We start from the raw sequence: 23876 nt of genomic DNA, 5'->3' as shown, positions 1-23876 counted from the left end.
GAAGGGTCTATGGGGTTCTGGAGGAGAATCTATGGGGCTGGTGGGGAATCTATGGGTGTGGTGGTGAATCTATGGGGCCGGGGAGGGAGTTATGGGTCACAGGGTGGGATCTATGGGGCTGAAACCCAAGTTGGTCCCCCCTAAGACCCCCAAGCCATGGCTGACCTTCTGCTTGAAGGGTCTATGGGGTTCTGGAGGGGAATCTATGGGGCTGGTGGGGAATCTATGGGGCTGGAGGGGAATCTATGGGGCCGGAGAGGCACTTATGGGTCACGGGGTGGGATCTATGGGGCTGAAACCCAAGTTGGAATCCCCCTAAGACCCCCAAGCCATGGCTGACCTTCTGCTTGAAGGGTCTATGGGGTTCTGGAGGAGAATCTATGGGGCTGGTGGGGAATCTATGGGGCTGGAGGGGAATCTATGGGGCTGGGGAGGGAGTTATGGGTCACAGGGTGGGATCTATGGGGCTGGTACACAAGTTGGACCCCCCTAAGACCCCCAAGCCATGGCTGACCTTCTGCTTGAAGGGTCTATGGGGTTCTGGAGGAGAATCTATGGGGCTGGTGGGGAATCTATGGGGCTGGAGGGGAATCTATGGGGCTGGGGAGGGAGTTATGGGTCACAGGGTGGGATCTATGGGGCTGGTACACAAGTTGGACCCCCCTAAGACCCCCAAGCCATGGCTGACCTTCTGCTTGAAGGGTCTATGGGGTTCTGGAGGGGAATCTATGGGTCTGGAGGGGAATCTATGGGGCTGGGGAGGGAGTTATGGGTCACAGGGTGGGATCTATGGGGCTGAAACCCAAGTTGGTTCCCCCAAGACCCCCAAGCCATGGCTGATCTTCTGCCTGAGGGATCTATGGGGTCCTGGAGGGGAATCTATGGGTCCGGTGGGGAATCTGTGGGGCTGGGGAGGCAGTTATGGGTCTTGGGGAGTAGTTATGGGTCAGGGGGTGGGATCTATGGGGCTGGAACACAAGTTGGACCCCCCTAAGACCCCCAAGCCATGGCTGACCTTCTGCTTGAAGGTCCTATGGGGTTCTGGAGGAGAATCTATGGGTCTGGAGGGGAATCTATGGGGCCGGGGAGGGAGTTATGGGTCACAGGGTGGGATCTATGGGGCTGAAACCCAAGTTGGTCCCCCCTAAGACCCCAAGCCATGGCTGACCTTCTGCTTGAAGGGTCTATGGGGTTCTGGAGGGGAATCTATGGGGCTGGTGGGGAATCTATGGGCTGGAGGGGAATCTATGGGGCCGGAGAGGCACTTATGGGTCACGGGGTGGGATCTATGGGGCTGAAACCCAAGTTGGTCCCCCCTAAGACCCCCAAGCCATGGCTGACCTTCTGCTTGAAGGGTCTATGGGGTTCTGGAGGAGAATCTATGGGGCTGGTGGGGAATCTATGGGGCCGGGGAGGCAGTTATGGGTCAGGGGGTGGGATCTATGGGGCTGACCCCCAGCTTGTCCCCCCCCCAGAGCCCCAACCCCCGCCTGACCTTCTGCGTGAAGACCTACGACCGCCTCTTCTGCCTGGTGGCCCCCAGCGCCGAGGCGCTGCGCATCTGGATGGACGCCGTCCTCACCGTCACCGGGGGCGACGCCCCGCCCTGACCCCCCAAACCCCGCCCACCACCCCGGACCCCCCCCAAAAACCCTGGGGGACCCCAGAAGCCCCGCCCAAGGCCACCGAACCCCGCCCAAGGCCACCGAACCCCGCCCAAGGCCACCAAAACCCGCCCAGGGCAACCAAATTGCGCCCAGGGCAACCGAATTCCGACCCCCGGCTACTAAATTGTCTCGAAATGGCTCAAGGGTGTGAGAGAGAAAACCAGCACCCAACTGGGAAGCCTAAAAGCCAACTGGGGAGCTCCAGAAACCCAACTGGGAGACCCAAAACCCAACTGGGAGCCCCCAAAACTCAACTGGGAGCCCCAGAAACCCAACTGGGAGTCTCAAAACCCAACTGGGAACACCCCAAAACCCAACTGGGAGCCACAAAACTCAACTGGGAGCCCCAAAACTCAACTGGGAGCCCCAAAATCCAACTGGGAACCACCAAAAGTCAACTGGGAACCCCCAAAACCCAACTGGGAACCCCCAAAACCCAACTGGGAACCCCCAAAACTCAACTGGGAGCCCCAGAAACCCAACTGGGAGTCTCAAAACCCCCACTGGGAGTCGCAAAACCCAACTGGGAACACCCCAAAACCCAACTGGGAATCCCCCAAAACCCAACTGGGAGCCCCCAAAACTCAACTGGGAGCCCCAGAAACCCAACTGGGAGTCTCAAAACCCCCACTGGGAGTCGCAAAACCCAACTGGGAACACCCCAAAACCCAACTGGGAGCCACAAAACTCAACTGGGAGCCCCAAAACTCAACTGGGAGCCCCAAAACCCCACTGGGGACCCCAGAAACCCAACTGGGAACCCCCAAAACTCAACTGGGAATCCCCAAAACCCAACTGGGAACCACCAAAACTCAACTGGGAATCCCCAAAACTCAACTGGGAACCCCCCAAAACTCAACTGGGAACCCCCAAAACTCAACTGGGAACCCCCAAAACCCAACTGGGAACCACCAAAACTCAACTGGGAACCCCACAAACCCAACTGGGAACCCCCAAAACCCAACTGGGAACCCCCAAAACCCAACTGGGAGCCCCCAAAACCCAACTGGGAGCCCCAGAAACCCAACTGGGAGTCTCAAAACCCCCACTGGGAGTCGCAAAACCCAACTGGGAACCCCCAAAACCCAACTGGGAACCCCCAAATCTCAACTGGGAATCCCCAAAACCTAACTGGGAATCCCCAAAGCTCAACTGGGAACCCCCAAAACTCAACTGGGAATCCCCCAAAACCCAACTGGGAGCCTCAAAACTCAACTGGGAATCCCCAAAGCTCAACTGGGAGCCCCAAAACCCAACTGGGAATCCCCAAAACCCAACTGGGAACCCCCCAAACCCAACTGGGAACCCCCCCACCCCCCCCGGGATTTTGGGGTCCCCCAATTTTGGGGGGGGGAGGGGCCTGTGTGTATTTATTACAGGTTGTTTTTGGACAAGAAACCCGTTTCCGGTGATTTTTTGGGGGGTGGGGCGGGGTGGGGCCACACCCATCTCCCAGCCCCACCCCCACATCATCCAGGGGAGCCCCAAGTGTCCGGGCGTGGCCGACCACACCCCCAAAAAAACCCCACCTTGTTCCACCGCAGCCGTTTATTGTCCCTCCTGCCCCCCAAGTTGGGGGGCGCCCCATAGCGGGGGAGGGGCACTTTGGGGGTTCCCCCCCCCATTGGCCCTGCCGGGGGGGGCGGGGCAATTATTGCACACGTGGGGTCTGTTGGGGTGTCCCCGCCCCTTAGAGGAGGGGCAAGAGCAGGAAGGGGAGGAGCCAACCCGGCCCCCCAAGGGGGTGGCCCCGCCCCTTGACGCCGTCATTGCGCTGGCGGGGCTGCCCCGCCCCCGGGGCCGCTCGGCCGGCGGCCATCTTGTCGCCGGCGGCCATCTTGTCGCCGGCGGCCACGGCGGGGTCAACGGCCGCCCCGTTGGCCTTGGCCAACTCAACGTTGGCCAAGTCAACGCCGACGGTGACGCCGGCGTTGACCCCGGTGATGTCAGCGTTGACCTTGGTGATGTCAGCGTTGACCCCGTTGACCCCGGCGACCCCGTTGGGCTGCGTGGCGGCCATCTTAGGGGCAGTGGCAGCCATCTTGGCCGTGGCGTTGACCGCATTGACGTTGACGTTGACCCTCCGGTTGGCTTTGGCGGCGCCGGCGGGCGTCCCGGCGGCGCCGGCGGCCATCTTCGTGACGCCGGCGGCCATCTTAGTGGCGCCGGCAGCCATCTCGGTGACGCCGGCGGCCATCTCGGTGGCTCTGGCGGCCATCTCGGTGACGCCGGCGGGCATCTTAGTGGCGCCGGCGGCCATCTTGGTGGCGTTGGGCGTGGCGGTGGGGGCGTGGCCGTGGGGGAGGAGCTCGAGGCGGGGCAAATCGGGGGCGAAGAAGGTCTTATTGGCCAGGTGGCGGTTGCAGAGGTTGCCGGCGCAGCAGGAGCCCCTCAGCCCCACGGCGTCGTCCCCCCGGGATTCCTGGGTGCAGCTCCGGTCCCGCACGCAGCCCCGAACTTCCCGCCATAGGGTGGCCCCGCCTACAGGGGAGGGGCGGGGCTGGTCACCGCCGCTCCCCCCTATGCCCCGCCCACCCCGCCCACCACCTCCAGGGCCTCGGTAGGGTCGCCGTGGCAACGAGCCGCGCCCAGTAGGGCGCTTGGACCTGCACCCGCGCCCTATAGGAGCCCCATAGGGCGGCCGTGCCCCGCCCGTCCCCGCCCTCCCAGTATAGCCCAGTGCGCCCCAGTCCCCTCCCAGTCTATCCCAGTCCCCCCCAATTCCCTCCCAGTCTATCCCAGTCCCGTCCCAGTCCCTCCCAGTCTATCCCAGCCCCCCCCAGTCTCCTCCCAGTCCCTCCCAGTCTATCCCAGTCCCCTCCCAATCCCCTCCACTCCCCCCCAATCCCCTCCCAGTATATCCCAGTCCCTCCCAATCCCCTCCCAGTCCCTCCCAGTCTATCCCAGTCCCCCCCAATTCCTTCCCAGTCTCTCCCAGTGCCCCCCAGTCCCCTCCCAGTCCCTCCCAGTCTCCCCCAATTCCCTCCCAGTCTATCCCAGTCTCCCCCAGTCTCCTCCCAGTCCTTCCCAGTCTATCCCAGTCCCCTCCAATTCCCCCCCAGTCCCATCCCAGTCCCTCCCAGTCTATCCCAGTCCCCTCCAATTCCCTCCCAGTCTATCCCAGTCCCCCCCAGTCCCCTCCCAGTCCCTCCCAGTCCCTCCCAGTCTACCCCAATTCCCTCCCAGTCTATCCCAGTCCCGTCCCAGTCCCTCCCAGTCTATCCCAGTCCCCTCCAATTCCCTCCCAGTCTATCCCAGTCCCCTCCCAGTCCCTCCCAGTCCCTCCCAGTGCCTCCCAGTGCTCACCCAGGCTCAGGGTGACGTTGCCATGGAAACAGCCCCGCAGGTCGTCGTAGCATTGGACGACGCTGGTGGGGGGGCAGGGCCCGTCGTCGGGGCAACCGTAACACAGCACCCCATTGGGCACCCGCCCGCTCTCGTTGCCTGGCAACCGCGGAGGGGGCGGGGTCAGGGATGCCCCGCCCCCCTGCTGCCCCTTATGGCCCCCAGTGCCACCCAGTAAACTCCCAGTCCCTCCCAGTATATCCCAACCCCCCTCCCAGCGCCTCCCAGTAGCCCCCAGTACACCCCCCAAGAGCCCTCGGACCCCTCCCAGTCCCCTCCAGTATATCCCAGCACCCTCCCAGTCCCTCCCAGTATGGCCCAGTCTATCCCAGTGCCCCCCAGTCCCCTCCCAGTCCCTCCCAGTCTATCCCAGTCCCCCCCCAGTCCCCTCCCAGTCACCTCCCAGTCCCCCCCAGTGCTTACCAATTCCCCCCAGTCCCTCCCAATTCCCTCCCAGCCTATCCCAGTTGCCTCCCAGTCCCCCCCCAGTCTCTCCCAGTGTATCCCAGTTGCCTCCCAGTCCCCCCCCAGTCTCTCCCAGTGTATCCCAGTCCCTACCAGTCTATCCCAGTTGCCTCCCAGTCCCCCCCAGTGCCTCCCAATTCCCCCCAGTCACCTCCCAGTATATCCCAGTCCCTCCCTGTCTATCCCAGTCACCTCCCAGTCCCCCCAGTCCCTCCCAATTCCCTCCCAGTCTATCCCAGTCACCCCCCAGTCCCCTTCCAGTGCCTCCCAGTCCCCCCCCAGTGCCTCCCAATTCCCCCCAGTCTATCCCAGTCCCCCCCAGTCCCTCCCAATTCCCTCCCAGTCTATCCCAGTCCCCCCCAGTCCCCTCCCAGTGCCTCCCAGTCCTCCCCCAGTGCCTCCCAATTCCCCCCAGTCCCTTCCAGCCTATCCCAGTCGCCTCCCAGTGCCTCCCAGTCCCCCCCAGTCCCTCCCAACTCCCTCCCAGGCTATCCCAGTCCCTTCCCAGTCCATCCCAGTACCGGGCAGGGGCAGGGCTCCCTCCAGCCCCAGTGGGAAGTCCCGGTTGCAGCCCCCCCCCTCCCGGCACTGGTGCCTCCTGACGAAGACGACGAGGCCGAAGAGCTCCAAGGCCCGGGCGTTGGCTCCCGCCTGGCCCCGCCCGCAGCCCCGCCCGCCCAGCGAGAACCGCCCGTGACCTGGGAAAAGGGGGGACACAGGAATTGGGGGGGGGACACGACCCCGGGGTCCTGCCCCACATCTCCCCACAGAAGAGACCCCCATGTCCCAGCCCCACATCTCCCCATAGAACAGACCCCAATCTCCCAGCCCCACATCTCCCCATAGATGGGACCCACAACTCCTGCCCCACAGTGCCCCATAGATGGGACCCAGATGTTTGTGCCCCACATCTCCCCATAGAAGAGACCCCCATGTCCTGCCCCACATCTCCCCATAGGAAGGATGTGGGTGTTTGTGCCCCACATCTCCCCATAGAAGGGACCATGACATCCAGCCCCACATCTCCCCATAGACAGGACCCCCATGTCCTGCCCCACATCTCCCCATAGAAGGGACCTGGGTGTTTGTGCCCCACATCTCCCTATAGAAAGGACAAAGGAGTCCCTGCCCCACATCTCCCCATAGAACAGACCCACATGTCCAGCCCCACATCTCCCCATAGGAAGGATGTGTTTGTGCCCCACATCTCCCCATAGAAGAGACCCACATGTCCCAGCCCCACATCTCCCCATAGACAGGACCCCCATGTCCTGCCCCACATCTCCCCATAGAAAGGACAAAAGTGTCCCAGCCCCACATCTCCCCATAGAACAGACCCCCATGTCCAGCCCCACATCTCCCCATAGGAAGGATGTGGGTGTTTGTGCCCCACATCTCCCCATAGAAGAGCCCCACATGTCCCAGCCCCACATCTCCCCATAGACAGGACCCGGGTGTCCCAGCCCCACATCTCCCCATAGAAGGGACCATGACATCCAGCCCCACATGACATCCAGCCCCACATCTCCCCACAGAAAGGACGCAGGTGTTTGTGCCCCACATCTCCCTATAGAAGGGACCTGAGTGTCCCAGCCCCACATCTCCCCACAGAAAAGACCTGGGTGTTTGCGCCCCACATCTCCCCACAGAAACGCCCCCCCGCCTCCTGCCCCACACCTCCCCACTCACTCCACGTCACGGCCGCCAAGGCCTCGGCGCAGACGTCGCTCTCGGGGGGGCAGGTGACGTTGGTGGCCCCACGGCAGGTCCCGTCCTCCGCCCCACAGCTCAGGCACTCCAGCCCCACGGCGCCTGCCCCACACGTCACCCGCCCCACACCGTGTATGTGGGTACGAGGTGGGGGGGTGACGGGGGCCCCACCCTGCCCGCGGGGACGCGTCCCCACGGACGCTCGACCTGTCTCGGCCTGTCCCGGCCCGACCCACGGCGCGACCCACGGCGTGCCCTGACACCCCCCCCCGCCCCACGGCTCCCCTGACACCCCCTGCCCCATAGCAGCCCTGCCCCATAGACCTGAACTCCTGACACCCCCCTGCCCCACAGCTCCTGCCCCACATCTCCCGCCCCACATCTCCCCTGACACCCTCTGTCCCTGCCCCATAGCGGCCCAGCCCCATAGCCCTGACCCCCAACACCCCCCTGCCCCATAGCAGACCAGCCCCATAGCCCTGACAACCCCTCTGCCCCATATAACTCCTGCCCCACGGCTCCCCTGACACCCCCTGCCCCATAGCAGCCCTGCCCCATAGACCTGAACTCCTGACACCCCCCCTGCCCCACAGCTCCTGCCCCATGGATTCCCCTGACACCACCCCTGCCCCACAGCTCCTGCCCCACAGCTCCTGCCCCACAGCTCCCCTGACACCCCTCTGTCCCTGCCCCATAGCGTCCCAGCCCCATAGTCCTGAGCCCTGACACCCCCCTGCCCCACAGCTCCTGCCCCATGGATTCCCCTGACAACCCCCCTGCCCCATAGCTCCTGCCCCACAGCTCCCCTGACACCCCTCTGCCCCACATCTCCCCTGACACCCTCTGTCCCTGCCCCATAGCATCCCAGCCCCATAGCCCTGACCCCTGACACCCCCCTGCCCCACAGCTCCTGCCCCACAGCTCCCCAACACCCCCCCCAGCTCCCTGCCCCACAGCAGCCCCCCAACATGCCCCCCCCCCCCCCGTGGACCCCAACAGCCCCAGCCCCACGGCTCCTGCCCCCCCCCCAAATCCCTGCCCCCCCACCCCTGCCCCCCAAGTCCCCCCCACCTCTGCCCCCCAAGTCCGTCCCTGCCCCATACCTGGCAGCAGCAGCAGCAGCGGCAGCAGCCGGGGCCCCCCCCCCATATCCCGGCCCCACATCTCGGCCTTGCCCGTGCTATGGGGCGCAGCCGCCCCGATTTATGGGAGCGGAGAAAGGGTGGGGCGAGGGTGGGGGGGCCCCCGGGGCTCCCCACCCCATAGCCCGGCCCACAGCACCCCACGGCCCGACCCACGGCCTCCCTGCCCCACGGCGCGGGCCCCATGGCCAGCCGGCGGGATCTCCGCCCCATAGATCTGACCCATAGTGCAGCCCCAGAGACCAGCCCCATAGCGGTAACTCTCCTAATCCTGCCCCATAGCCCTGCCCTATAGCACAGCCCCTATAGCCCTGCCTTATAGCCTTGCCCTATAGTGCAGCCCCACAGCTCTGCCCCATAACCTTGCCCCATAACCTTGCCTATAGCTCTGCCCTATAGCTCTGCCCCATAACCTTGCCCTACAGCTCTGCCCTATAGCCCTGCCCCATAGCCTTGCCCCATAGCCCTGTCCTATAGTGCAGCCCCACAGCTCTGCCCCATAACCTTGCCCCATAACCTTGCCTATAGCTCTGCCCCATAGCTCTGCCCCATAACCTTGCCCTATAGCCCTGTCCTATAGCCCTGCCCCATAGCCCTGCCCTATAGTGCAGCCCCATAGCTCTGCCCCACAGCTTTGCCCCATAACCTTGCCTATAGCTCTGCCCCATAACCTTGCCCTATAGCTCTGCCCTATAGCGCTGCCCCATAGCCTTGCCCTATAGTGCAGCCCTATAGCCCTGCCCCATAGCTCTGCCCCATAACCTTGCCCCATAACCTTGCCTATAGCCCTGCCCCATAGCTCTGCCCCATAACCTTGCCCCATAACCTTGCCTATAGCTCTGCCCCATAGCTCTGCCCCATAACCTTGCCCTATAGCCCTGCCCCATAGCTCTGCCCCATAACCTTGCCCTATAGCCCTGTCCTATAGCCCTGCCCCATAGCCCTGCCCTATAGTGCAGCCCCATAGCTCTGCCCCACAGCTTTGCCCCATAACCTTGCCCTATAGCTCTGCCCCATAGCTCTGCCCCATAACCTTGCCCCACAGCCCTGCCCCACAGCCGTTCCCACAGCCCAGCCCAAAAACGATTGAGTCACCCTCCCGCCCCCCCAAAGTGAGTCACACCCCATAGACGGGGGGGGGAGGGGGTGCCCCACCCTGCCCCACCCTGCCCCACATAGGAGGGGCCCAAACACCTGGGGGGGGTGGGGCAGGGTGGGGCGCAGACCCCCCAGTTTGGGGGTTGGGGGGGAACCAGGGGGTGGGGGCTCCCCTCCCCCCAGAGGCAGCAGTGCAATCAATTAAAATCCTTTAATTAATTACTTATAAATAAGGGGGGGGGGGGTGTCCGCACCCCACACACTCAGGGTGGGTCGGGTTTTTTTGGGGAGGGGGGGTCCAGGCCCCACAGAATTGCCCCACACTTAGATGACGTGTGGGGCAGCGAGGAGGAGGAGGAGGAGGCCGAAGGCGCCGGAGGCCCCGGGGGGGGCGGCGGAGGGAGGGGGGGGGGTCCCCGGGCAGGCGGTTGCAGAGCGACCCACGGCAGCAGTGGGGCAGGGCCCCCCCCCGCAGCCCCCCGACCCCCAGGGGGGTCTCGCACCAGGCTTGGGTGGCGCAGCCCCGAACCAGCCAGGGCTCCCCCGAGGGGCCTGGGGGGGGACGGGGGGTCAGGGACCCAGAGGGACCCCCAGCCCCATAGAGACCCCCCAGCCCCATAGGGACCCCCCAGCCCCATAGGGACACCCCCAGACCCATAGGGACACCCCAGCCCCATAGGGACCCCCCAGACCCATAGATCCCCCAGCCCCATAGATGTTCCCCCCAGCCCCCCAGCCCCACAGACCCCCCCAGCCCCATAGACCCCCCCAGCCCCATAGATCCCCCCAGCCCCATAGGGACCCCCCAGCCCCATAGAGACCCATAGAGATCCCCCAGACCCATAGGGACCCCCTCAGCCCCATAGGGACACCCCCAGCCCCATAGAGACCCCCTCAGCCCCATAGAGACCCCCCAGACCCATAGGGACACCCCCAGACCCATAGGGACACCCCCAGCCCCATAGAGACCCCCTCAGCCCCATAGGGACCCCCCAGCCCCATAGAGACCCATAGAGATCCCCCAGCCCCATAGGGACCCCCCAGCCCCATAGAGACACCCCCAGACCCATAGGGACCCCCCAGCCCCATAGGGACACCCCCAGACCCATAGGGACACCCCAGCCCCATAGAGACCCATAGAGATCCCCCAGACCCATAGGGACACCCCCAGACCCATAGGGACACCCCCAGCCCCATAGAGACCCCCTCAGCCCCATAGGGACCCCCCAGACCCATAGAGACCCCCCAGCCCCATAGGGACACCCCCAGACCCATAGGGACCCCCCAGCCCCATAGGGACCCCCCAGACCCATAGAGACACCCCCAGACCCATAGGGACACCCCAGACCCATAGAGACCCCCCAGACCCATAGAGACCCATAGAGATCCCCCAGCCCCATAGAGACCCCCCAGCCCCATAGGGACCCCCCAGCCCCATAGGGACACCCCAGCCCCATAGGGACACCCCCAGCCCCATAGGGACACCCCCAGACCCATAGGGACCCCCCAGCCCCATAGGGACCCCCCAGACCCATAGAGACACCCCCAGACCCATAGGGACCCCCAGCCCCATAGGGACACCCCCAGACCCATAGGGACCCCCCAGACCCATAGGGACCCCCTCAGCCCCATAGGGACCCCCCAGCCCCATAGAGACCCCCCAGACCCATAGGGACCCCCCAGACCCATAGAGACCCCCCAGCCCCATAGGGACCCCCCAGACCCATAGAGACCCCCCAGCCCCATAGAATCCCATAGAGATCCCTCAGCCCCATAGAGACCCCTCAGCCCCATAGAGACCCCCCAGCCCCATAGGGACACCCCAGACCCATAGAGACACCCCCAGACCCATAGAGACACCCCCAGACCCATAGGAACCCCCTCAGCCCCATAGGGACCCCCCAGACCCATAGAGACCCCCCCAGCCCCATAGGGACCCCCTCAGCTCCATAGAGACACCCCCAACCCCATAGATTCCCCAGCCCCATAGATGTTCCCCCAGCCCCATAGATCCCCCAGCCCCATAGATGTTGCCCCACAGACCCCCCCAGCCCCATAGACCCCCCCAGCCCCATAGATCCCCCCAGCCCCATAGATGTTCCCCCCAGCCCCATAGATCCCCCAGCCCCATAGATGTTCCCCCCAGCCCCCCAGCCCCCCAGCCCCCCCAGCCCCATAGATCCCCCAGCCCCATAGATCCCCCCAGCCCCACATTTCCCCCCCAGCCCCATAGATCCCCCCAGCCCCACATTTCCCCCCCAGCCCCATAGATGTTCCCCCCCCAGGACCCCCCCAGCCCCATAGATCCCCCAGCCCCATAGATCCCCCCAGCCCCACATTTCCCCCCCAGCCCCATAGATGTTCCCCCCCCAGGACCCCCCCAGCCCCATAGATCCCCCAGCCCCATAGATCCCCCCAGCCCCACATTTCCCCCCCAGCCCCATAGATGTTCCCCCCCCAGGACCCCCCCAGCCCCATAGATCCCCCAGCCCCATAGATCCCCCCAGCCCCACATTTCCCCCCCAGCCCCATAGATGTTCCCCCCCCAGGACCCCCCCAGCCCCATAGATCCCCCAGCCCCATAGATCCCCCCAGCCCCACATTTCCCCCCCAGCCCCATAGATGTTCCCCCCCAGCCCCCCCCCAGCCCCATAGATGTTCCCCCCCCAGGACCCCCCCAGCCCCATAGATCCCCCAGCCCCATAGATCCCCCCAGCCCCACATTTCCCCCCCAGCCCCATAGATGTTCCCCCCCCAGGACCCCCCCAGCCCCATAGATCCCCCAGCCCCATAGATCCCCCCAGCCCCACATTTCCCCCCCAGCCCCATAGATGTTCCCCCCCCAGGACCCCCCCAGCCCCATAGATCCCCCAGCCCCATAGATCCCCCCAGCCCCACATTTCCCCCCCAGCCCCATAGATGTTCCCCCCCAGCCCCCCCCCAGCCCCATAGATGTTCCCCCCCCAGGACCCCCCCAGCCCCATAGATCCCCCAGCCCCATAGATGTTCCCCCAGCCCCATAGCCCCCCCCAGCCCCATAGATCCCCCAGCCCCATAGATCCCCCCAGCCCCACATTTCCCCCCCAGCCCCATAGATCCCCCCAGCCCCACATTTCCCCCCCAGCCCCATAGATGTTCCCCCCCCAGGACCCCCCCAGCCCCATAGATCCCCCAGCCCCATAGATGTTCCCCCCCAGCCCCCCCCCCAGCCCCACCGTAGGTCCTGGCGAGGGCGCAGTGGGTCCGGCCCCCCCCGCAGGGCAGCACTTGGGGGTCGCAGTGGGGCTCGGGCCCCTCGCAGGCCCAGCAGCGCAGCCCCGAGGGGGGCGGCTCCTCCTCTGCACCAGTACGCACCAGTATGGGCCGGGGACCCTTACTGGGGGGGCGGGTCCCCGCCCAGCACCAAGCGGTGCCCCCTCCCAGTCTATCCCAGTCTATCCCAGTATCAGCCAGTCCCTCCCTGTGTCTCCCAGCTCCCTCCCAGTGGATCCCAGTCTATCCCAGTAACCCCAATCCCCTCCCAGTCTATCCCAGTCCCTCCCAGTGCCCCCTAAACCCCTCCCAGTCCCTCCCAGTATATCCCAGTCCCTCCCAGTCCCCCCTAAGCCCTTCCCAGTCCCCTCCCAGTCCCTCCCAGTCCCTCCCAGTCCCCCCTAAGCCCCTCCCAGTCCCTCCCAGTCCCTCCCAGTGCCCCCTAAACCCCTCCCAGTCCCTCCCAGTATATCCCAGTTCCCCCTCACCGGGCTCGCACTGGTCGCTCTGGCAGCACCGCAGCGCCACCTGCCGGCCCCGCCCACTCTCCAGCGCCACCAATCCCCGGCACGCGCCGGCGCGGCCACACCCACGGATCCGCCCCTCCCCCACTGCGGAAAAGGGGGGGAGGGGAAGGACTTCCGGGTCAGGCCCCGCCCCTCCCCCATCAGGGGTCTGCAAAAACCCCTCCCCCCCCCAAATAAGGGACCAGGGGGTCTGCGTTGGGAGTGCCCCTCCCCCCACCCCCTTTGGCCCCTCCCCCACCCCTCCCCCTACCCCTCCCCCCATCAGCCCTTCCCCCCACCAGGGCACCCCCGGGGGGCCGGGAAACCCCTCCCCCCCCCCAAATTAAAATAAAAGGGGACAGAGGGGTCTGCCCCTCCCCCCACCCCTCCCCCCACCCCTTCCCCTCCCCCCACCCCCCCAAAAAAAAGGGATTCCAGCCATTCCACCCCTCCCCCACCCCCCTTTTTTTTTTAAATTAAAAAATAAATAAAATATTAATTTTTTTTTTTTTTAGGGAGTGGCTTCCCCCCTCGGCCCCTCCCCCACCTTCCCCGGGGCCGCGGGTGATGACGTCAAGGCAGTAATCGGTGGGGCGGGGGCAGGGCAGGGCCGGCAGCGGGGCGTGGCAGGAGCCGTCGGCCGCGTCGCAGGTCGGGCACAGCAGGGGGCGCCCTGCGGGGGCTGGGTGGGGCGCGGGGGGCGGGGTCAGCGGGGCCACGCCCAGCCCCACCCACCCACACCCCCACCCAAAGGGGTTGTGGGGTTCGTGGGGGGTTCCCCCCCCCAAAAGTAATAAGAAGAAGAAATGGGAGGGGGGTGGGGGGAGGGGTTGGGTGGGGCAGGGGGCGGGGGCAGGGGGGCCACACCCAGCCACACCCACCCCCACCCAAAGAGGTTGTGAGGTTTGTGGGGGGGGTTCCCCCCCCCCAAATAATAGTAATAAGTGATGGGAGGTGGGTGGGGGGAGGGGCTGGGTTGGGCTGGGAGGGCGGGGTCAGCGGGGCCACACCCAGCCCCACCCATCCCTATCCAAAGAGGGGGGAAGGTTGTGGGGTTTGTGGGATTTCCCCCCGAAATATAATAATGATTAAAAATGGGAGGGGGGTGGGGGGAGGGGCTGGGTGGGGTGGGGGGGTGGGGTCAGCAGGGCCCCACCCAGCCCCACCCAGCCCACCCAGCATGAGGTTGTGGGGTTTGTGGGGGGTTCCCCCCCCCCCCCAAATCATACCAATAAGTGATGGGAGGCGGGTGGGGGGGTGGGGTCTGGGGGTGGGGGGGGTCGGGGTGTGGCCACTCACGTGAGCGGGGCGGGGCCGCGGGGGCGGGGCAGTCGCCGTCCCCTCCCCCCCGGCAGCGCTCCTCCCGCAGCGTCACCACCTCCCCGTGGGAGCGGAAGGTGACGACGACGTCGGGGGGTCCGGCCACGTCGCAGCCCCCCTCCTCCCGCCGCAGGACCCGCCCCCCTGGGCGGGGAGAGGTCAGAGGTCAGAGGCCGGCCTCCGCCCGTGACCTCTGCCCTCTGACCCCTCCCCCCTCGCAGGGTCTCACCCGTCAGGGTCGTCAGGGTCGTCCGGCGACACGCGTCCAGGGGGGAGGGGCAGGGGACGTCGCCGCAGCGCAGGGCGGGGGCTGGGCGGGGAAAGAGGGGGGGGGGGGCGAATGGGGGAGGGGCCCCGGGCGCCACACCCATGCCGCCCCATAGATGCCACCCCCAGATCCTGCCCCACATCTCCCCATAGGAGGGACCCCCATGTCCCAGCCCCACATCTCCCCATAGACGGGATCCTGGTGTCCCAGCCCCACATCTCCCCATAGAACAGACCCCCAGCTCCTGCCCCACATCTCCCCATAGATGGCAACCTGGTGTTTCTGCCCCACATCTCCCCATAGACCAGACCCACACGTCCAGCCCCACATCTCCCCATCGACGCGACCCACAGCTCCTGCCCCACATCTCCCCATAGATGGGACCCAGATGTTTGTGCCCCACATCTCCCCATAGATGGCAACCTGGTGTCCCTGCCCCACATCTCCCCATTGACGCAACCCCCAGCTCCTGCCCCACATCTCCCCATAGATGGGACCCAGATGTTTGTGCCCCACATCTCCCTATAGAAAGGACAAAGGAGTCCCTGCCCCACATCTCCCCATAGATGGGACCATGACATTCTGCCCCACATCTCCCCATGGAACAGACCCACACGTCCAGCCCCACATCTCCCCATCGACGCGACCCACAGCTCCTGCCCCACATCTCCCCATAGATGGGACCCCCATCTCCAGCCCCACATCTCCCCATAGATGGGACCCAGATGTTTGTGCCCCACATCTCCCCACAGAAAGGACCCACATCTCCCCACAGACGGGACCATGACATTCTGCCCCACATCTCCCCATAGAACAGACCCCCATGTCCCAGCCCCACATCTCCCCACAGACGGGACCCACAGCTCCTGCCCCACATCTCCCCATAGAAAGGGGTCCCGGCATCCAGCCCCCCCGTCTGCCCCACATCTCCCCATAGATGAGACCCCCGTGTCCCAGCCCCACATCTCCCCATAGATGGGACCCGGGTGTTTGTGCCCCACATCTCCCCATAGACCTGCCCCCCCCCCAGAACTGCCCCCCACATCCCACACTGACTCATGGGAAGGAAGCCCCCCCTCCCCCTCCCCCTCCCCTCCCCCCCATGACTCAGCCCCCCACATCCTGCCCTCACCCAGCCCCTCCCCCCCCCCCAGCACGGACCGAAGCATCCGGCCACCCCTCCCCCCCCCCCCCCCAAAAAAAGGAACCGGACAGACCCACAAGTGTGGGGCAGGAGCCACCCCCACCCCACCCCTCCCCCCCCATCGAGTTCCCCCCTCCCCCCCCCAGAATGGACCCCACCCCCCCCCAAAAAATGGATCCCAGCACCCCCCGCCCCTCCCCCACCCCAAAAGGGTCCCAAACACCCACCGCCCCTCCCCCCCCCCCCAAAAAAAAAGGCGACCCAGGAGTTCAGAGGGGTGGGGGGGAGGGCATGGGGGTGGGGGAGGGGTGGGGGGGTGGGGGAGGGGTGGGGGGAGGGGTACCTGGCACCAGCAGCGCCGCCAGCAGCGCCCACCCCCACCCCAGGCCCATGGCGGGATTCGAACCCGCGACCGCGGCCGGGCCGGGCCTTATAACGGGGGAGGGGGAGGGGCTTAGCCGGACGCCCCTCCCCCTCCCACCCCTCCCCCCCCGCCCCCCCCCCCGTCCCTGGATTCTTTTTTTGAGGAAGGAAATGAGGAAAGAGAGGTGGGGGGTGGGGGAGGGGCGGGGGGGTGGGGGAGGGGTGTCGCTGGATGCCCTGGGGGGGGGCCACGCCCCCCTCGAAATTTTGGGGGGGGGTGGGGGAGGGGTCGCAGGCCCCACCCCCCCAAAAAAATTAATCAAGACCACGCGCGGAGGCGGCGAATCACGTTGGGTTTTATTACGGCGAGGCCGTGACCCGTGTTGGGGGGGGGGAGGGGCAGGATTGGGGGAGGGGTCTTGGTGGGGGAGGGGCGGTAGGGGAGGAGTTTTTTGGAGGGAGGGGTCTCGGGAGAGGGGTTTTGGGGGGGGGAGGGTGGGCGTGAGCCAATGGGAGGCCGTAATAAATAGGGGGTGGGGGTGGGGGGAGGGGTGGTCAGGGGAAGAGGAGGGGGAGGGGCAGGAGGAGGAGGAGAAGGGGGAGGGGCGCGAGGGGGGAGGGGGAGGCCCCCGAAAACCCTTGGGGTCCCCCTGGAGCCGCCGTCACGGGGAAGGCGGCGGCGGGCGGGGGAGGGGGCGGGCAGCGGTTGGGGGGGTGGGGGCGGGGCGGGGCGGCGGGGTCGTGACCCGGGCGGGGGGTGGGCGCTGTGATGTCATCACGTCCTTGGGAGGCGGGGACGGGTCCCGCCGGGGTGGTGGCATCTCCGGGGGCTTCGGTGACGGGGAACAAAGCGTCCCCGGGGGCGTCGGTGACGCCGGGTTGGGCCGTCCCCTCCATGGCGACGTCATCACGGGTGGCCACCATGATGTCATCACCTCCTTGGGACACGGTGACACGTCCTGCCACGGTGGTGGCATCTCTGTAGACCTCGGTGACGTGGCCCAAAGTGTCCCCGGGGTCTTCGGTGACACCAAGCTGGTTCGTCCCCTCCATGGTGATGTCACTCTGGGTGGCCACCATGACGTCATCACCTCCTTGGGACGCGGTGATGGGTCCCACCGTGGTCGTGTCCCCTCTGTAGACCTCGGTGACATCACCCAACGTGGCTCCGGGGTCTTCGGTGACACCGGGTTGGTTCGTCCCCTCCATGGCGACGTCCCCATGGGTGCCCACCATGATGTTGTCCCCTTCTTGGGACATGGTGACACGTCCTACCATGGTGGTGGCATCTCTGTAGACATCAGCGACGTGGCCAAACGTGGCTCTGGGGTCTTCGGTGACACCGGGTTGGTCTGTCCCCTCCACGAGGACGTCCCCACCATGGGCCACCGCAGACGTGTCACATCCCTGGGACGCGGTGATGGGTCCCACCGTGGTCGTGTCCCCTCTGTAGACCATGGTGACATCGCCCAACGTGTCCCTGGGGTCTTCGGTGACACCAGGTTGGTTCGTCCCCTCCATGGCGACGTCCCCATGGGTGCCCACCATGACGTTGTCACCTCCTTGGGACACGGTGACAGGTCTCGCCATGGTGGTGGCATCTCTGTAGACCTCGGTGACGTGGCCCAAAGTGTCCCCGGGCTCTTCGGTGATGCCGGGTCCCTCTGTCCCCTCCACCAGGACGTCCCCACCATGGGCCACCGCAGACGTGTCACATCCCTGGGACGCGGTGATGGGTCCCACCGTGGTCGTGTCCCCTCTGTAGACCATGGTGACATCGCCCAACGTGGCTCCGGGGTCTTCGGTGACACCGGGTTGGTTCGTCCCCTCCATGGCGACGTCCCCGTGGGTGCCCACCATGACGTTGTCCCCTTCTTGGGACACGGTGACACGTCCTACCATGGTGGTGGCATCTCTGTAGACCTCAGTGACGTGGCCCAAAGTGTCCCTGGGGTCTTCGGTGACACCAAGTTGGTTCATCCCCTCCATGGCGACGTCATCATGGGTGCCCACCATGACATTGTCCCCTTCTTGGGACACAGTGACAGGTCTCGCCATGGTGGTGGCATCTCTGTAGACATCAGTGACGTGGGCCAATGTGGCTCTGGGGTCTTCGGTGACACCGGGTTGGTCTGTCCCCCCCATGAGTACGTCCCCATGGGTGGCCACCATGACGTTGTCCCCTTCTTGGGACACGGTGACACGACCTACCATGGTGGTGGCATCTCTGTAGACCTCGGTGACGTGGCCCAAAGTGACCCCGGGCTCTTCGGTGACACCGGGTCCTTCTGTCCCCTCCACCAGGACGTCCCCACCATGGGCCACCGCAGACGTGTCACATCCCTGGGACGCGGTGATGGGTCCCACCGTGGTCGTGTCCCCTCTGTAGACCTCGGTGACGTCCCCGGAGCAGTTGGTGACACGGGGTCCTTCTGTGCCCTCCACCAGGACATCCCCACCGTGGGCCACCACAGCTTCGTCACCTCCTTGGGTCGCAGTGACGGGTTCCACCGTGGTCGTGTCCCCTCTGTAGACCATGGTGACATCGCCCAATGTGGCTCCGGGGTCTTCGGTGACACCAGGTTGGTCCGTCCTCTCCATGGTGACATCCCCCTGGGTGCCCACCATGATGTTGTCACCTCCTTGGGACACGGTGACAGGACCCACCATGGTGGTGGCATCTCTGTAGACCTCAGTGACGTGGCCCAAAGTGTCCCTGGGGTCTTCGGTGACACCAAGTTGGTTCATCCCCTCCATGGCGACGTCATCATGGGTGCCCACCATGACATTGTCCCCTTCTTGGGACACAGTGACAGGTCTCGCCATGGTGGTGGCATCTCTGTAGACATCAGTGACGTGGGCCAATGTGGCTCTGGGGTCTTCGGTGACACCGGGTTGGTCTGTCCCCCCCATGAGTACGTCCCCATGGGTGGCCACCATGACGTTGTCCCCTTCTTGGGACACGGTGACACGACCTACCATGGTGGTGGCATCTCTGTAGACCTCGGTGACGTGGCCCAAAGTGACCCCGGGCTCTTCGGTGACACCGGGTCCTTCTGTCCCCTCCACCAGGACGTCCCCACCATGGGCCACCGCAGACGTGTCACATCCCTGGGACGCGGTGATGGGTCCCACCGTGGTCGTGTCCCCTCTGTAGACCTCGGTGACGTCCCCGGAGCAGTTGGTGACACGGGGTCCTTCTGTGCCCTCCACCAGGACATCCCCACCGTGGGCCACCGCAGCTTCGTCACCTCCTTGGGTCGCAGTGACGGGTTCCACCGTGGTCGTGTCCCCTCTGTAGACCATGGTGACATCGCCCAACGTGTCCCTGGGGTCTTCGGTGACACCAGGTTGGTCCGTCCTCTCCATGGTGACATCCCCCTGGGTGCCCACCATGATGTTGTCACCTCCTTGGGACACGGTGACAGGACCCACCATGGTGGTGGCATCTCTGTAGACCTCGGTGACGTGGCCCAAAGTGACCCCGGGCTCTTCGGTGACACCGGGTCCTTCTGTCCCCTCCACCAGGATGTCCCCACCATGGGCCACCGCAGACGTGTCACATCCCTGGGACGCGGTGATGGGTCCCACCGTGGTCGTGTCCCCTCTGTAGACCTCGGTGACGTCCCCGGAGCAGTTGGTGACACGGGGTCCTTCTGTGCCCTCCACCAGGACATCCCCACCGTGGGCCACCGCAGCTTCGTCACCTCCTTGGGTCGCAGTGACGGGTTCCACCGTGGTCGTGTCCCCTCTGTAGACCATGGTGACATCGCCCAATGTGGCTCCGGGGTCTTCGGTGACACCAGGTTGGTTCGTCCCCTCCATGGCGACGTCAGCATGGGTGCCCACCATGATGTTGTGCCCTTCTTGGGACACGGTGACACGTCCTACCATGGTGGTGGCATCTCTGTAGACATCAGTGACGTGGGCCAATGTGGCTCCGGGGTCTTCGGTGACACCAGGTTGGTTCGTCCCCTCCATGGCGACGTCATCATGGGTGCCCACCATGACGTTGTCCCCATCTTGGGACACGGTGACAGGTCTCGCCATGGTGGTGGCATCTCTGTAGACCTCGGTGACGTGGCCCAAAGTGTCCCCGGGCTCTTCGGTGACGCCCGGTCCTTCCGTCCCCTCCACCAGGACGTCCCCACCGTGGGCCACCGCAGACGTGTCACATCCCTGGGACGCGGTGATGGGTCCCACCGTGGTCGTGTCCCCTCTGTAGACCTCGGTGACGTCCCCGGAGCAGTTGGTGACACCGGGACCCTCGGTCCCCTCCACGAGGACGTCCCCACCGTTGGCCACCGCAGCTTCGTCACTTCCTGGGGTCGCGGTGACACGTCCCACCGTGGTCACGTCCCCTGCGTAGCCCGCGGTGACGTGACCCGAGTCGTCCCCGGGCTGGTCGGTGACATCGGGTTGGGTTGTCCCCCCCACCGGGCCACCACCCTCACGGGCCACCACATCCCGGTCCCCTCCCTGGGCTGTGGTGGCCCATCCGGCCACGGTGGCGTCACCTGCGTAGCCCACGGTGACGTGGCTCACGGCGGCCACGGGGTCATCGGTGACACACGGCCCCTTCGTGACGACGTCACCACGGGCAGCCACCACGAGGTTGTCCCCTCCCTGGGACGTGGCGTTACCTCCCACCACGGTGGTGGCATCTCTGTAGACCTCGGTGACGTGGCCCAACGTGTCCTCGGGGTCTTTGGTGACACCAGGTTGGCCCGTCCCCTCCATGGTGATGTCCCTGTGGGTGGCCACCATGACATTGTCACCTCCTTGGGACATTGTGACATGTCCTACCATGGTGGTGGCATCTCCGTGGGCTTCAGTGACGTGGACCAAAGAGTCCCTGGGGTCTTTGGTGACACCGGGTTCCTCCGTCCCCTCCATGGTGACGTCCCCGTGGGTGCCCACCATGACATTGTCCCCACTTTGAGACGCGACAACGGGTCCCGCCACGGTGGTGGCATCTCTGTAGACCTCGGTGACGTGGCCCAAAGTGTCCCCGGGCTCTTCGGTGACACCGGGTTGATCCGTCCCCTCCATGGCGACGTCCCCTTGGGTGGCCACCATGACGTTGTCCCTTTCTTGGGACACGGTGACACGTCCTACCGTGGTGATGGCATCTCCGTGGGCTTCGGTGACATGGACCAAAGCGTCCCCGGGGTCTTCGGTGACACCGGGTTGGTCCGTCCCCTCCATGGCGACGTCCCCGTGGGTGCCCACCACGACGTCGCCCCCTCCTCGCGCCGCGGTGACGCGTCCCGCCGCGGTGGTGGCATCTCCGGGGGCTTCGTCCCCCTCCTGCGGGAGGCAGTCGGGGGGCAGCGGGGGAGGGGAGGGCGGCGGGGGAGGGGTGCTCCGGGGACACCGGGGGGACACGCCGGGGGTGGGTGCCCCCCCGCAGGGTCCTGCCGTGGCTGTGGGGGGAGACGGGGGTCAGGGGGGGTCAGCACCCCCACCAGGACCCCCACAGCACCCGTGGGACCCCCACAGCACCCTATAGCACCTATGGGACCCCATAGCACCCCATGGGACCCCACAGCACCCTATAGCACCTATAGGATCCCCAGAGCACCCTATAGCACCCGTGGGACCCCATAGCACCCCATGGGACCCCACAGCACCCTATAGCACCTATAGGATCCCCAGAGCACCCTATAGCACCCGTGGGACCCCATAGCACCTATGGGACCCCATAGCACCCCACAGCACCCGTGGGACCCCATAGCACCCCATAGCACCTATGGGACCTCCTATAGCACCCATGGGACCCTACAGCCCCATAACAACCCCTATAGCACCCCACAGCACCCACGGGACCCCTCAGCACCCCCCGACACCCCACAGCACCCTATGGCACCTATGGAACCCCATAGCACCCACCTCACCCCTACAGCACCCAGTTCACCCCATAGCACCCTATAGCACCCTATAGCACCCCACAGCAGCCACCTCGCCCTTACAGCACCCACTTCACCCTATAGCGCCCTATAGCACCCCATAGCACCCATGGGACCCCTAGAGCACCCAGTTCACCCCATAGCACCCTATAGCACCCTATAGCACCCCACAGCAGCCACCTCGCCCTTACAGCACCCACTTCACCCTATAGCGCCCTATAGCACCCCATAGCACCCATGGGACCCCTAGAGCACCCAGTTCACCCCATAGCACCCTATAGCACCCTATAGCACCCCACAGCAGCCACCTCGCCCTTATAGCACCCACTTCACCCTATAGCACCCCATAGCACCCACTTCACCCCACAGAACCCCACAGACACCCCACAGCACCCAGGGGACCCCTATAGCACCCACCTCACCCCATAGTACCCACCTCATCCCTATAGCACCCGTGGGGCCTCATAGCACCCCCCAGCACCCCACAGCACCCCACAGCACCCTATAGCACCCACTTCACCCCATAGTGCCCTATAGCACCATATAGCACCCATGGAACCCCATAGCACCCCCTTACCTCACCCCACAGCACCCCCTTCACCCCAGAGCACCCATGGGACCCCACCTCACCCCATAGCACCCTATAGCACCCACCTCACCCCATCGCACCCATGGGACCCCATAGCACCCCCTTCACCCCATAGCACCCCTTTTCACCCTATAGCACCCCACAGCACCCTATTTCACCCCATAGCACCCCATTTCATCCCATAGCACCCTGTGGCACCCCATTTCACCCTATAGCACCCACTTCACCCCACAGCACCCCACAGCACCCATGGGACCCCACCTCACCCCATAGCACCCACCTCGCCCCTACAGCACCCCATTTCACCCTATAGCACCCCATAGCACCCTGTGGCACCCCATTTCTCCCCTTTTCACCCTATAGCACCCCATTTCACCCCATTTCACCCCATAGCACCCCATTTCACCCCATAGCACCCCACCTCACCCTATAGCACCCTATAGCACCCCATAGCACCCTATAGCACCCTACAGCACCCCATAGCACCCCCTTCACCCCATAGCACCCCACAGCACCCCACAGCACCCTATAGGACCCCATAGCACCCCCTTCACCCCATAGCACCCCATACCACCCTATAGCACCCCACAGCACCCTATAGGACCCCATAGCACCCCCTTCACCCCATTTCACCCCATTTCACCCTATAGCACCCCACAGCACCCTATAGGACCCCATAGCACCCCCTTCACCCCATAGCACCCTATAGGACCCCATAGCCCCCCCAGCCCCCCCAGCCCCCCCCGCGCACCCACGAGGAGGGCGCCGAGCGCCAGCAGCCGCAGCCCCCGCTCCATCGCCGCGGGTGGGTGGGTGGGTGGGGGGGGGAAGGGTGGGGGGGTCCCCTATATCCCCGCCCCACCCCCTCCCCCCCTCCCCCATAATTAAAGGGGTGGGGGGGCAGGTGGGGGGAGGGGCGGCGGCCCAACCCAGGAATGTGGGGCGGCCGCCCCCACCCCCGCTCACCCGGCACCCGCCCCTCCCCCCCCCCACCCCCAAATTATGGGGGACCCGGGCGGGGTGGGGCGGCCCCAACCCCGCCCTCAGTGGGAACCCCACGGGGTCGTGACCCACGGGAGGGGGATGTGGGGCTCTGCC

General features: G+C 65.5%; 3 protein-coding genes across 3 annotated transcripts; all 3 read right to left on the bottom strand.

The window, feature by feature from the left end:
- Positions 1-3217: 3217 nt before the first annotated feature.
- On the bottom strand, positions 3218-8497 carry LOC138684258 (ly6/PLAUR domain-containing protein 3-like). The gene is made up of 5 exons (XM_069777950.1): positions 8291-8497; positions 7167-7289; positions 5999-6175; positions 4974-5111; positions 3218-4148 (listed from the first exon to the last, which is right to left on the bottom strand). The coding sequence occupies exons 1-5, from the start codon at positions 8349-8351 to the stop codon at positions 3358-3360; spliced, it is 1290 nt and encodes a 429-aa protein (XP_069634051.1). The 5' UTR covers positions 8352-8497; the 3' UTR covers positions 3218-3357.
- Positions 8498-9632: 1135 nt separating this feature from the next.
- On the bottom strand, positions 9633-16334 carry LOC138684259 (urokinase plasminogen activator surface receptor-like). The gene is made up of 7 exons (XM_069777952.1): positions 16261-16334; positions 14735-14815; positions 14485-14649; positions 13733-13867; positions 13168-13290; positions 12643-12765; positions 9633-9979 (listed from the first exon to the last, which is right to left on the bottom strand). Exons 1-7 carry the CDS (start codon positions 16307-16309, stop codon positions 9651-9653), a joined length of 1005 nt encoding a protein of 334 aa, XP_069634053.1. The 5' UTR covers positions 16310-16334; the 3' UTR covers positions 9633-9650.
- Positions 16335-16835: 501 nt separating this feature from the next.
- Positions 16836-23579, bottom strand: LOC138684257 (ice nucleation protein-like). Its single transcript, XM_069777949.1, has 4 exons — positions 23530-23579; positions 18764-21706; positions 17996-18463; positions 16836-17839 (listed from the first exon to the last, which is right to left on the bottom strand). The coding sequence occupies exons 1-4, from the start codon at positions 23573-23575 to the stop codon at positions 16836-16838; spliced, it is 4461 nt and encodes a 1486-aa protein (XP_069634050.1). The 5' UTR covers positions 23576-23579.
- Positions 23580-23876: the final 297 nt, after the last annotated feature.

The sequence above is a fragment of the Haliaeetus albicilla genome, unplaced genomic scaffold (assembly GCF_947461875.1).
Source record: "Haliaeetus albicilla unplaced genomic scaffold, bHalAlb1.1 scaffold_189, whole genome shotgun sequence".
Taxonomy (NCBI): Eukaryota; Metazoa; Chordata; class Aves; order Accipitriformes; family Accipitridae; genus Haliaeetus; species Haliaeetus albicilla.
Note: the sequence above shows the minus strand (reverse complement) of the source record. Positions and strands in the feature narration are given on the sequence as shown.